Source organism: Blennius ocellaris, assembly GCF_963422515.1.
Source record: "Blennius ocellaris genome assembly, chromosome: 20".
NCBI classification, from domain to species: domain Eukaryota; kingdom Metazoa; phylum Chordata; class Actinopteri; order Blenniiformes; family Blenniidae; genus Blennius; species Blennius ocellaris.
The window spans coordinates 14326544-14341133 of NC_137669.1; the positions used below are offsets into that span (position 1 = coordinate 14326544).

The window sequence follows — 14590 nt, forward strand, 5'->3', positions numbered from 1 at the left end:
CAATCCACAGGCCATACATATATTGCATTTACATCTAGGATATAGAGTGTTGGGCGTACAGTATATGCTTCATCATTACAAAAACAAAGAGATACTCTCAACTACAATTGCGCAATCATAGTTTCATGCAGAATATTTTTGTTGTTAATTGTATAATTATAATTCTGTCTAACTTAGTGGTTTGAATTGGTGTTGGCTGAAAGTTAAGTTGCACTGAAAAGTTAAAATAAATGAAATGAAGTTGTTTTTCTTTCTCTAAAATAGAGCCAAAACATCAAGTTCAACTCAAAACACAATTTCATTTCTGTTTACTTTGCATCTATTTGTTGCATCTGTGTCTCTTTGCTTTCCTTGTCTTTTGCACCTGCTTCTCTGCAGCTATTTTTTTTTTTTTTTTTTTTTTTGGGATGCGTCGTGATTTTTTTTGCAGTTATTGGAGTGGCTCCATTCCCTCCCAACTTCAATGCTGCTTCATCCAGTTCAGGGTCGCAGGGAGCTGGAGCCGATCCCAACTTACAGCGGGCTAAAGGTTGGTGCAACCTTGACAGGTCACCGCTCCATCACAGTACACACACACACACACACACGACTGATGTAGATTGAAACACCATCACTCTGGGAGGAAACGTGAGGACCTAGAATGCTCAGGTAGAACATGCAAAAGAAGGACGTCTCTTAATCCTGTAATAAAATCAAATGTGAGGCGAGAGCAACCATCTGGTCGTCTGGATAAAGAGAAAATGTGTGTCTGGATGTCTGTGCCATCCCTTTCTCTCATTCTATCCTCCAACCCCAACGGGAGCAGCAGAAAGCCGCCGCTGAGTCTGCTTCTGTTTTTTTTTCCTTTTCACAGTCACTTATTCTTGCTCATGTGGAATTGTTGGTTTTTCACTGTAAGAGTGCCCTGAAATGACATTGTTGTATTTGGTGCTACCTAAATGCAGTTGAATTGAATTGAATTGAATTGAAATGCATTTATCCTGTAAAAGAAAAAAAAAGTACTTGTAGATACTCAGGGAGAACATGCACACTCCTCTCAATATAGAAAGGGGAAGCCCTGTTTTTGTGGATTATTTAGCAAAAAATTAGAACTATTTTATCATTCCTAGAAGGCAATTCTTCAAAACCTTTGTCATTTTACTGTATTTTGTGGTAATTCTGGCTGTCTGTGTATCTTTTATTTTCTGGGATTCATATATTTCTGGCCTCCTGGGGTGTCAGGTGTTAATGCACTTTGGTACAAATGTTTTTGATTAAACTCCAGGAGGATGGTGGTGAAGAGGGGAGAGAGAGGGAGAGAGAGAGAGAGAGAGAGAGAGCGACAGAGAGAGACAGAGCTGAGTGGGCTGAGGGGTTCAGAGCAGACGGCCCTCCTCCTCCTCCTCTTCCTCTTCCTCCTCCTCCTCCTCCTCCTCCTCCTCCTCCGACAGAGACAGGCAAAAGGCGGAGGAGGAGTAACGGACCTCACAGTCAACAGACACCGGGTGTGCGGCAGCTCGTGGGTCGGTACACCGGCACAGATCCCGCTGAGGGAGGAAGACAGCAGCTCACGGTAAGACATCCCGCGCCCGAGCCTCGCCTTCGCCTCGCGCGCCGCCGCGCCCCTTCCCCGAGGTTCACCCCGGCTGAAGGAGGTCGCTCCGCGGGGTGAAGCGTCACGCTGCCCCGGTGTCCGCGGCCGGTGCTGCTCCCTCTGGCTTAAACACGAACCGGGGTGACCACGCTCCCCCGTCCCCCCCCCGAAACTCTGCGGTTTTACCGGGAGCGACGTTCGCACCGCGTGTCCGCGTCGTTTTATTGTTACTTTCCTGACGAGGACAGTCGCTGTTTAACGCGACATTTCAAAGCAACGCATGTCTATCTTTGTGTGTTTGACTTGTAAATTGCCCCCCCTGTCCCCCCCCCCCCCCCCCCCCGTTACCCCCCCTCGTCCTCCTCCCTCCTTGTCTCCGTTGCTCCCGAAGTGCCTCCCGTGTAATTGAGTTCACCCGCCGCGTGCGTCTCCTCCGTCCCCCTCGCGCTGACAGCGCGCTGAAGTCCCCGGGCAGCAGGTCCGCGCTCCCCCCTGCCCTGCCCCGGGGGGTGGAGGGGCGGTGGGGGGTGGTAAAAATAGCCCGGTGTGTCAGTTTCAGACCGGGTCATACTGCGACACACATGCACACGCTTCCCCCCGCGCGGACCCGCCGGGAGAAAGCGGCGTAATGTGGGTCAGAAGGATGCTACAAAGTTGCGCACGGCGAAGAAGAAGAAGCCACCTGTTTACTGCATCTCAATGCAGACTGCGACACATTCAAGGTGCCATCGCACGAGGGGCTTTTCTTCTTTCTTTCTTTTTTTTTTTTTTACCACCCCCCCATCCCCCCCAATTTTTTTTTCTTTTTACATGCGTGCATTCGCCCTGAGGCGCGTGCACGTGGCACCACGCTGCTGGTTGACGTGTGGCAGCGTGTACGAAGGTGTTTTCCATTGTTTGGGGGAGCCGAGTTCGGCTGCAGAGCGCTGCAGCTGGGAGCCACAAGTCACCGCGGTGAGAAGACAGACTGACAGACTGACAGACTCCTGTGGGCCGCCCAGGTGCTGCAGACAAGACCACGTAACCTCCATCTCCTCCCTGCAGCCCACTTTTCTTTCTCAGTTGAGATAATGAGCTGAGCTGTTTGTTGATGTTTTACTTAAAAAGGGGGAAAAAAATGCTGCTGCAAGGTGATTATAAAACTTGGCCAGGAAAGAGAGGATTCAGCAGGCACACTTGATGAAACATTATATACATCTAAACCGGAAAAGAAAAAAAAATGTCAGGAGTTGAGAAAAACAGCAGATACTGTATCTATATTGTGAGAGGGAATTCAGTCCAATTAGAGGCTCCAGGGCAAAGCCGGTGCACATTATGGGATAAACAAAAGCGGTGAAGGTTCTGAGTTTGCCTCCAAATTTTCAATTATTTCAAACCACAAAGACCCCCCCCTCCTCCTCCTCCCCCCCTCCTCCCTCCCTTCCTCTTTAGTCTTCTCTCTGAACCGTTTCCTAATGAGCTCCTGAGCAGAGGGAGGGAACGTATGAAATCTCGATTTAGATTCAACCTCAGAGACAAAACACACAAACAGCGGCTCCTGTGACCAGAGGCACTCACCATTTCGAGGTTGTTGTATGTTTTGCTAAACCGGTGGGGTGCAAACACAAGAGGGGGGGAAGAAAGGAAGGAAGGAAGTCCTCCGAGATGTTAAAATGTGCGGATAAATAAATGGACAGTGCAGGACGATGAACCTGACCAGTGTTGGAACAAGAATCACTGGTCATTTTAGCCTTCCATCGCGGGAGGCGGCTCCCCCCCCCCCCCACGCTCTTCATTACAAACAGGATTGTGCCGAGCTTAAGGACTTATTATAAACTCGATGTCGCTGACAATGGCCGTTCTAAAGTCGCTTTTGGACGGCCTCCCACTGGCCTGCCCCACGTGTCAGTGTAGATGAGCCAGGCAGCGTTTGGCCGGAGAAGAAAGGTGTCCTGGTGAGCGAGTGGCTCCGGGGCTGGAGGCTTCGGGGAGAGCAGCAGATGGATGATGATGTAGCGGGTGCTGGCGCTCCCTGCCTCCCGCCGCCATCCGTCACACGCTAATGATCGTGTCACACCTTCTCCCCGGGCGGCCGGCCACTTCTGCAGCGCTCAGCTCAAAAAACTGGTAGCTCTACTCCCCCCACCGTTCACCACCCCCTCTTTTTCACGGCCATCGGCTGAAAAGCCTGGAGACAGAACTGCTCTCGCAAGCCTCTCTATCACTAATTCTTCACTTCTGCCTCTTTTCGACGCCGCCCGTCACCCCGGCTCACCTTTTTCAAAGTCCCTGCACACTGTTTCCCTCGTCTCTCTTCATCCCCTGCTCACCTCCCATTCATCCTCCCTTTCTTTTTCCCACATCTGTTTCTCTCCCGTCCACTCATGGCGGATCTTCTCATACGAGCTCAAGGTTTGGCGTCCTGCTATTTTGCAGTAATCAAAGACGTGTTGTTCTTGGAGGTGTGAGGTCGAGGTCAAGTGCAGCCGTCCTGAATGCTGCTCTCTTTGGCTCGACAAGAACCCCCCCTCTGCCTGCACGCTGGGGAGCCTCCCGAGTTATTGTGCCCCCCCCCCCCCCTTTTTTTTTTTAGCGTTTTGTCTCCGTCGTAGCTGCGGCAAGACCGCCGGCAGAGATGCAGATCTTTCGGCAATTGTGCGACTTTCGCCACGAGAAACGCCATTTACATTATTGATTAATTTTGCATTACTGAGTTCATCACTTTTGCCGCCTCTTTCTCAAAATTGCGGCAGCGATCTGTGTGAGCAGCACCCGTGAAAAAAATAAAATCACCCAAAGCAAAGCTTGAAATGTCACCTTTTTTTTTTTTTTTTTTTCCCCTTGGTTGAAAAAGAGTCCGTCTTTTCACCTCATCGGAGGATCTGTGTCTTTTCTTCTTCAATCACTTCAAGGATTTGTTATGTAACACGGCGGCTTTTGCGGTGAGATGCTCCTATTAGCTGGAGTGAAGCGGTAATCAATAAAACCACTTGTACATGCCAATAAAAAATCCTGCTCATCACACTACAGTCAAATGTTGTTTTTTGTCCCCCCCCCCCCCCCCCCACATGAGTTTCAGAGCGGAATTCAATTTCTTCCTCAATGCAGCGATTTACAAATCAGCACACATTGTGGTCATTTTCGCCCGTTACGCAGCGAGATGAAGATTTCGCCCGTCTCGCTGTTGCACTAAGAAGATTTTCTCCGTTGTCGTGTGCGGCGTGTCAATGAAGCGACGTGGGAAGTAAACATCACTTTGGCTTGCACATGGACTGACAGGTCTTCTCTTTTTTTTTTTTTTTTTTTTGGAGGGGTAAAAAAAAAAGCGCCATTATCTCCAGTCGGGTGTTAAATAACCATGTTGTGGGACTCGGCATCCTCAGAGCTCGTTATTCTGTCCCAAGTGTTACACCAGTGAGTGTCCCCTTGAGCGGTGTGTTGCCAGGGAATGTGTCCCCACTGAACGCTGCCTGTCCTCTCGGAAAAGATGCTGGAATGTGTGTGTGTGAGAGTGTGTGTGTGTGTGAGAGAGTGTGTGTGCGCCTCTTTGGTCCAGGCAGTATCCTCCTCACCACTGGGACCACAGACTCAGTTTGGCATTCTGGGAATATCAGAGCCTGTGGATCGGATGTTTCTCCCCGCAGCTGCTGTTTCTAAGAAAAGCTTGAGGAAGGACACACTCGAACACACATGCACCCCCCCCCCCCGACACATGAGCTACAGCAACATGTAAATACACAAGCAGATTCCACATCAATGTCGTTTCTGTCAGAGACGCATGGGCCCTGTTACAGTAACACACACGCACAGAAGCTCAGCTACTCCATGTCACTTCCAGTTGCTATTCTTTTATGCGCTCGGCGTGCGTTGTAAAACATCGCGGCGGTGTTTCTGTCGTGCCGTGACCACTAACGCTGCTTTTATCCTCCCGTGTTTTTCCGATGTCTTCAGGCTATTTTCCATTGAGCAGTAAATGGTCGGCGGAGAGGAGCAGTAGAAAAAAAAAAAGGCCAGCGGAGGCGGACGACAATAATTGCATTTCTGGCTGCCCTGTGGGAACATGGGATATATGACCTCATCATTCACCTGCGCACCTCTCCAGTAAACCACTCCGAATAGGTAGCGTATGAACACACACGCACACACACACTCATTCAAATTGAAGCACACATTTCGACACGTTATCTGCGTGTTTTTTTGCAGAAGGATGAGTGAAGTAGCGTCAGAGAGTCCAGATGTCTTCCCGAAACTCTGCGATGTGACGTCACGCGATGCCGTCGGCTGCCCCTCCCCGCCGCCGTGCGGCCAGAAGGACGACGGCGACCAGAAAAGGCCTGAGCAGCAGGTAAGCGGCCGAACGCAGACGCCGCAGTGTGTGAATGTGATGCCTCCTCCTCGCGAGCTCCCGTCACCAAAAATAAATTGTGTCTTCACGCCCAGAAACCGTGTAACCAGGTGCAACCAAAGAAAAAAGTCAAGGTAAGCTAAAATAATTCTGCCTCTCGTTACTCACTCCCAGTGAAACATCGATCCCATTAGACTCTATGAATTTGTAATATCGCTGGCTCATGTGTGCATCGCAGGCCAAAGGGAAGCTGGTGCGCAGTATGGCAGTGTGCGAGGACTCCTCCACGGTCGAAGAAGCCCAGGTTGGACCCACTGCGCAGTAGATCTTCCCCTCATCATCGTCATCATCATCGTCATCATCATTGTCACTATTGTGAAATTACACTGGTCTTTCTTTCGTTTCAGGCTGGTCCAGATGCAAACGTCTCATTGAGCTGCCACGATGACGAGACAGACTCCTGTAAGGAGGAAGAGCAAGAGAAGAGCGCAGAGCCAAAGAAACCTTCATTGTCTAAAGGTGTGTGTGTGTTTGTAATATTTCAGGAAATAGACGATTAAAAACAAAAAACAAGCAATAAAATGTGCTCTTGTTCCACTATTCACATCTTCTCCTCCCAGTGGGGTTGAAAGTGTGCCTGTGTGATCATGTGTGTTGTGTCTCGCCTGGTCCCGGCAGAGTCCAGTGTGGAATACACCGACTCCACCGGCATCGACCTGCACCAGTTCATCGTGGACACGCTGAACAGCAACCCCCGAGACCGCATGATGCTGCTCAAACTGGAGCAGGACATGATCGACTTCATCACCAGCGAGAGGTGTGTGTGTGTGTAGAACGAGCGCGTAACCTTGAGCTGTAATGGATCCAGATCCAGGGGCAGCGCTTTTTTTTTTTTTTTTTTTTTAATGAATACTAAATCCTGTTAAAGTTTAGGCACGGCTTAAATTAAAATGCAGCGTGTTTGCCGCCCACATGCGAGTGTTATAATTCTGTCCATGCAGCTTATTTATTGTATCGAGCGATATGTATTGAGCCCCCCTATGGTGGAATCCAGCCAAATGATACAACCAAGTTATGCATCTAATTATTTATTTTGCCTCTCCCCTCCCCCCTCCCCACATTTCAGCTCCTTTAAGAAGTTCCCTCACATGTCCTCCTACCACCGCATGCTGGTCCATCGGGTGGCGGCCTACTTCGGCATGGAGCACAACGTGGACCAGACGGGCAAGTCGGTCATCATCAACCGGACGAGCGGCACCCGCATGTAAGCTGCTAGCAAAGCAAAAAAAAAACCTCCCCCAGAAGTGACTGCAAAAACTGACCACGGTTGCGGCTTTGTCTCCCGAAGCCCCGGGCAGCGGTTCTCCGACGAGGTGCACAAGGACAGAGCGGAGGAGATCCAGCAGTGGCGAATCATTCTGAAGCGAGACAACAGGTCGGAGGACCAGGTCGGTTCGGCTTGTCCTCCCCTCGTTGCCCCGGCTCTCGGGGAATTTGTCCCGCAAATTGACATTGATCGCGTCCCGTCAGTGCCGTGACCCGTCTCATGTTCTCCACCCCCCTCCACCCCTCCACCATACAGAGCCGACTCCACCCCTTACGGGAGAAGCAGAGCAAGTCAATGGAGGAGAGAGAGGAGGAGTACCAAAGAGCGCGGGAGCGAATCTTCAGGAAGGAGGTGAGAGGAGGAGGAGACTTGAATATGCAGATGTGGCACAGGAAGAGCTCCTCACTAATTTCTCTGCCGTTCCTCTCGCAGCCGTCCTGCACCCAGGAGGGCGGCCACGCAGAAACCAGGTAACCTTGCCTGCAGGCGATTTTTCATGCTCCTTTTAGCTTATTATATTTAGATGAGGACATTAATAAATGTCTGTGTCTGTGTGTGTGTGTGTGTGTGTGTGTGTGTGCAGGGATGTGGAGGACTACAACCCATATGCTGAGACCCAGAGGAGACGGCAGCTCTTCAGGTAGAGAACTCCGTCTGCACAGACGCTCCGTCATTTATCATGTTAATCCGGTCAGCCCGGCCGGCGCACTGCTTCTGCAGCGGAAACCGAAAAAAAGAAGACCTAGATTTAATTTTATCGACATGTGTGTCGAGGCTCCGAGATCCCTGGCAGGAGAGAAAAGTCTTTCTAGGTAATTTCAGTGGCGGAATGTGGCACAAGAAGCCCTCGGGCCTTCCGTCACGTGCGGTACGAAGCAGGTGCCGCGGCCGTTTTTTCCACGTCCCCGAACACGTTAACAGCGTGCGGCTGGCGCGGTAATAAGGCCGGGGGGGGGAATAATTCCGCATGATGTCTCGCAGGGGGAGCCGAGACAGCTCCGGCTCCAGCTGGACGGGCAGCAGCAGGCAGAGCAGCACCGAGACGGACTGTCGCTACGGCAACGACCCCCGACCTTGGAGCAGCACCGACTCCGACTCCCCGCACCAGTGGACGAATCCGGCCCCCAAAGCCCGCCAGCCCGTCACCTGCCACAGCTGGGACGCACGAGGTTCAGGTGCTTTTTCCCTTTTCTTTTCTTTTCTTTCTTTCTTTCTTCTTCTTCTTCTTCACCAGAACGACGCTAAATGACTTCTCAACACTTCCCTCCGTCACATGTCGGAGGTGCAAATTCAGTCGTGGCGGGTGAGACTCCTCACTCCTCTGTACCTGCGTGCGAGCGAAGTTATGCGCAGACTTCGTCGCCGCACCACACTTGGGGGGGGGTCGCTCCTTATAAATTATCGGCTCTTTATTCGGCAGCGTCTAATTAGCAAAAATCAGTGGAAGTTCTCTTGGTGTGAAAAATTTTAACTCTGTCCATGAATCTTCACACCAGAGCTGTAAATTTTCGCACAACACCTCCAGTCGTCGTCACGAAATCAGGAAGGGGGGGGGGGATGTTGGAGCAATGTGAGAGGAGGCAGGCAGTATGTTTTTAGCACAGACGGGAGGGGTGAGCGTCTCTTTTCAATCATGACTGTCGAGGGGAATAAAAGGAAAAAAAAGCTCCTTTTCCACCTGCAATCTGACTTCTCCTCGTCTCCCTCAGGCGCCATCTCTCTGTTCAGGCTGCCACCCCACCCGTCGCCCCCTCCCATCCTGGAGGAAGCGGCCCCCAGCTCGGCCTACGTGGTGGAGAACGGGATCCCGCCGGGGAGCATATTAGTGAACCCACACACCGGTACATAACGCACTCAGCGCAGCGCTAACGGTTTAGAGAGGACGCCGCGCATTTATCAAGCTCTTCCCCTCCGCCTATCAGGGCAGCCCTTCCTCAACCCCGACGGGACCCCCGCCGTGTACAACCCCCCAGACAGCCAGCAGCCAATCAGGAGCCAGAGCCAGCAGCCGCCGCCGCAGCAGGTAGCGCGCACGCCCACGCGGCGAGAAGCGCTTTACAGAGATATGTTCACACACACACGGATGCGGATATTAGTGCCTTTATCTGTGTGTGTGTGTGTGTGTGTGTGTGTGTGTGTGTGTGTGTGTGTGTGTGTGTGTGTGTGTGTGTGTGTGTGTGTGTGTGTGTGTGTGTGTGTGTGTGTGTGTGTGTGTGTGTGTGTGTGTGTGTGTGTGTGTGTGTGTGTGTGTGTGTGTGTGTGTGTGTGTGTGGGGTGTGTGTGTGTGTGTGTTCTCAGGTGCTTCAGTACTCGTCCGTCTCCTACACGGCTCCACAGATGCTGCCTGTCACTCCCTCACAGCCATACTCAACAGTATGTATCACTGTGCGGTGCAGCCCCCCCCCCCCCCCCCCCCCAAAAAAAAAGCACATGTGTTTTTATCACCAGGGTTGTGTGCGTCTCACGTTTTTTCTTTACCTCCTCTCCCCCAACAGATGGAAGACCTTTCGTCACAGTTCGCTCACGTGACTGTGAGCTGCCAGTCGACGGGCGACGCCCCCCCCCCTCTACCCCCCCAGCCAGGGTTACTATGCAGCTCCTCCTCTCCCTCCGCCCCCACCCAACCCCACCGGCTACTGCCAGCCCTCACCTCAGGTGAGGAGGCACCTTTTGCGGGTCTCGCCCGCGATCGCGATCACTCCCAGTGTCGCCAGCGAACCGATGTGTTTCAAACTGGCGCTGTTGCTTTCAGGTGCCCGTGTTCTACTACGGCCAGTACGCTACCTCGGCTCAGCAGGGGGGCCGGCCTGGGTCGCCCAGTCAGCACGCCCAGAGCCAAGCAGCTCAACATACAGGTACACTGTGTGTGTGTGTGTGTGTGTGTGTGTGTGTGTGTGTGTGTGTGTGTGTGTGTGTGTGTGTGTGTGTGTGTGTGTGTGTGTGTGTGTGTGTGTGTGTGTGTGTGTGTGTGTGTGTGTGTGTGTGTGTGTGTGTGAACCAAGCCGTGGCAGTAGAGGAGGGGGCCGTTACACTGTCAGAGATGTAGTCTGAGGGTCTCACAGTGAACCGGTCTCTTTTCCTGCTGCTTCTATCCGTCACAGCGACCGAGAGCCAAGAAGATAAAGTCCATCCATCTTCTCTATTATTGCTTTATTCTCCTCAGGGTTGTAGGGCGCTGGAGTCCTCCACCCCACCCCCACCCCCCCCAGCATGTAGCTTCACATACATGCTGAAAACGACTCCGTTGGATGTTGTTGTTTCCTTTTTTTTAAATTTTTTGTATCCATGATTTTGTCTTGAAAATGTAAAAAAATTGTTAGAAAAAGTATTTATAGAAAATGCTCCAAGAGGATCCCTCAAGTTTCCTGAATAAAACCAATAAAGCTGAAGTTAAAAACAAAAATGTAAGTGAGTTGCGACTGTTTGGCCCCGGTGTTGTCGGCTTGTATCTAAGCAGCAAATGGCTCCTCGCTCCAACACGCGTAATTCAAATGAATGGCTCGTTATGGCGCTCTGCACAAGCCTGATAACGAGCCATTCATTTCAATCAGGAGTGTTTTGAGCCGGGCCGCGTCGTCAAATCACCGACCCGGCAAACCGCCGCCTCACTGGGGGGGGGGAAATGTTCTTCTGCCTTTCTTCAAAGTTTGGCCTAAAAAAAAAAAAAAAAAATCACGTTTATCCTCGACGTTTTAGATTTATCATCTGTAATGTTTTCTTAGAAGTGGAAAAGGCAAGGATGCAGTAACGCCATTAGCGATGCTGCAGCCTCCGGTGGCTTATTTCCTCTGTCGGCGTGTCGTCGAGCTAAGAATGTCTTCCGTGTGTGTGTGTGTGTGTGCAGGAGGCTACGCCCCTGCCGTGAGGGTGCAGCAGTCTTCCCACAGCCAGCCGCCGGCGGCGGTGCTGGGGACCTACTCGCCAGTCGCCTCCCATCAGTGTAGCATGGTTCAGGTAAACGCCGAGCGTCCTGTTGGGGGGGGGAGGGGGGGGGGGGTTGTCGGACTGGAACAGCTCCGCCCCCACAGGGAGCACTTAGCTCTTCACAAAGTGCTTGTCGCAGCAACAAAAAAAAATAATTCTCACCACCAACTTTGTCCATTTTTTATTTTTTTTTTATTTTTAAACTTCTCTCTGCGTTTCTCTGCAGGGCGGCGCTCCAGTGTCCTTCCCCCAAAGCAAAGTTGTGAGCGGCGTCGGCGGGGAGGCAGGTTACTGCTGCATTGTGCCCCCGCCCCCGCCCCACCACGCCAGCTGCCTCCCCCCCAGCTGCGCCGGCCTCGGCGCGCCGGCCTGGAGCGCGCAGTACTGACGGAGTGGCGCCGCCGCCGTACTTGCCGCGTGAACTCACGTGCCATACACACACACACACGCATACTTGACACCAACACCCCTTTTTTCATCCACCTCTTCTCTCTCCCCTTCACTCGCCCTCGCCTTCCCCCGGAAGAGCCCCCGGGGCACGCTGTTCACACACACACACACAGATAAATGTACCAAAGCTTAATAGTATATATCAGAGCTGCTGTATCGAATGCATAATTTATACACACAAATGGAGTTTTATATTGATATTAAATTATATATTGTGTTTTAAGGAAATGCACTGTGTGAAGAGAATAAAGTGCTGTGGCTGGACTGACTAGGTCACATTTCTATATCATCCCGACTCTTTTGTTTCCTCCACGCCGGATGACGAAGGAGCCGCGACGGCGCAGAGGAGGAACAAGGGGGAAGCAGTTTGCACAGAGTCGGGTTGTTAAACCTGCCAGAGTTTTATAGACGAGATGAATGTCGTCGTTTTAACGTCTCCAGACAGGATGTGACATACGACTGGCAGGTGAAAAGAGTTTTTGAGTGTTTTTTTTTGTTTTTTTAACGCCGATCATCACCGGTGTTCCTCTGAAGGATGTAGCGAGCGTTCACACAATGGGAGTTTTCATATTAACCGATGATGTCTTATGTGGCTTTTCTGAAGCAAATTACGCTCGTGGAGAAGATTTATCTTTGATGGCTTTTTGGTTTATGAAAAAAAATATATATCCCAGGGAGTTTAGCGCCCCCTCCTGTTTAAAGATGAACATCACAGCATTTTGTTTTGTTTTGTCTTGTTTTGGAGTGATGGTCTATCCTTCCTCTGCTCAGCTCGGTGGAGCTGCAGGTTCACACATGATGCACCTCAGGACAGGTCACGAGTCCATCAAACCAAATAGCCTCAAATACATTTGATTTTTTTTTTACTGTTTGTGGAAACGAATGACACTTTGTTACAAAACGTTTTTTTTTCTTTTTTCTAATCTCGTCTATAAAAACAATCCTTTATCAGGGTTTTTAATCCATTTGAATTGAGGTGTTATCAGATTGGTTTAAATAACGCACGTGGACATTTTGTTTATAAAGATTGCCTATATTGTGTGAAAGTGCCTGGAAGACACGATGATCGCAACTGTTGCATTTTAAGTTGATGTTTCAGCTGTTTGGATTCAATAAAATATATATATATATATTTATTTTTTTTAGAAAAGTGCCATTAATACCTTGAGTCTTCTGTTCCGGTAATCATTCACCACGTTCCGTTGTGACCCCGATCAGAACTGAATCTGCTTCTTCAACTCGCAGACGCCGACCACTCGATCGCTAAAAACTCGGGAACGTTTTACACGCCTGCAACAAACCGCCATTTTCACTTCCACGCGAGCAGCCGAGTGCCTCGCTTATTGTTAAGAAGCCTCTTTATTCACTTTCTGCCAAAAAGCGGCTCGTATCTTCCCTCCCCGCGATTCAATGAAACGTATCCATCAGCGCCGCCGACTCTGTAAAATTAAATTTAGATTTCATAACCTCGGCGCTGGATGCATAATTCATGGCGGGAGCTGGGCCTCCGTTTCTGCTCAGACAAAAGGACACGGAGGCAGCGGCGCAGGTTCCATGATCTTTAATAAAAGGCACATGTACAGCCATAGTGAGATGAGTGAGTCCACTGGCATAGAGACAAAGCATTAAAACACAGAAACACAGGAAGTAGAGGTCAGGAGGAGAGAGAGAGAGAGAGAGAGATCTATCTGCTTTACAGTAGAATCTATTTAAGTAACATTTTCTCGTTCAAGTCTAAACACTAATATGTCACCATAGTAAGGTTAAAACCTCCCCGGCCCCCTCGTCTCTGCCCAACACACACACACACACACCGACAGTCACTGCAGGCCGATGAGAAGTCGTCCTCATAAGTCCTTCATATTTTACTGCAACGGGACGAGATCCCAGATTAACTGGAGGTCAGTTTGTGGTCATTTGGATAAAAAAGAAAGAAAAAGAAAAAAACTCTCCTAAAACACTAATTTCTAACTATTCTCAGCATATCAGGAACCAATTATGATTTTTTCCCCTCATTTTTTCCCCACTCGTGGCCCCAAATATACTCCATTTTGGATGAAAGCTTGTGATTAATTGAAGCCAAAATAAGATGATTGGTCTTTTCTCCTGGGTGATTCAAATAAATACGTTTGAAAAGTGACTAAAGCACCACGTGATGACAAACTAGAGTTAACTTTTAAGTGTCGGATAACAAAAGACTATGCAGGTGATTTTTTTATTTTTATTTTAGTGACACAAACGCACCACAAAACTGAGGGTCTGATGGAAAAGCAGCCTCGCTAGTGACGTCCTCCAGGATTGTACTGTACCACCTTCTGTTTCAACCACTCACTCACTCACTCACTCACGCAGGCAGCCGCTCACACGCTAAAATCCCCAACTAAAAAGAAACAAAGTTTATAGGTACTTAAATACTCAGGGGGGGGGGGTTAAAGAGAAATTTAAAAAAAAAAAAAAAAACTGGTATTAGTGACGGGGGTTAAATAGAACCACAGCTGGAGAAAGAAGTGGAAGAACTAAAGTGTGCATGCAGCCAGGGTTAGGGTTAGGGTTAGGGAGGAGGGGGGGGTAGTTGTTTTTTTGCAGATTAGGAAATGATTTAACGGAATGGTAAAGTGTGTAGAGGGAGGGTTGGGAACACACACACTCACACACACACACTCACACGTCAGCCTGCCCACATATATACATCCATCCCCACCAGCCGCATTCATGAGTCCAAAGACGAGCTGAGTGGAGTCGGTCGCTCCGCGGTTTTTTTTCTTCTTCACATTGTGTCTTTGGGACGTTTGAACATGCGAGTGGGATTTATGGGACTGAACTCCTGTGTTCGTCTCACACACACACACACAGTCACACACACATGCACGCTGCAGACGCACCCACAAAACCCTGCTTCGGTTTGGTGTGTGTGCGACCTTTTCGGTGTGGCTCGTTCACAATCCATAGGCACACACCAACCACCTCGCTCGCTCGCCCCCCCCTCCCCTCC

At 50.2% G+C, this 14590-nt stretch overlaps 1 protein-coding gene across 1 annotated transcript; it reads left to right on the forward strand.

The window, feature by feature from the left end:
• The first annotated feature begins 1427 nt into the window (after nt 1-1427).
• Nucleotides 1428-12685, forward strand: arpp21 (cAMP-regulated phosphoprotein, 21). Its single transcript, XM_080516572.1, is given in 21 exon segments — nt 1428-1552; nt 5504-5671; nt 5756-5897; nt 5993-6031; nt 6136-6201; nt 6305-6416; nt 6576-6714; nt 7024-7161; nt 7246-7345; nt 7480-7575; nt 7657-7694; nt 7808-7864; nt 8206-8399; nt 8934-9065; nt 9147-9247; nt 9523-9597; nt 9720-9782; nt 9784-9879; nt 9977-10079; nt 11069-11178; nt 11375-12685. Coding segments are annotated over 19 exon segments (1959 nt in total). The 5' UTR covers nt 1428-1552; nt 5504-5671; nt 5756-5759; the 3' UTR covers nt 11537-12685.
• Nucleotides 12686-14590: the final 1905 nt, after the last annotated feature.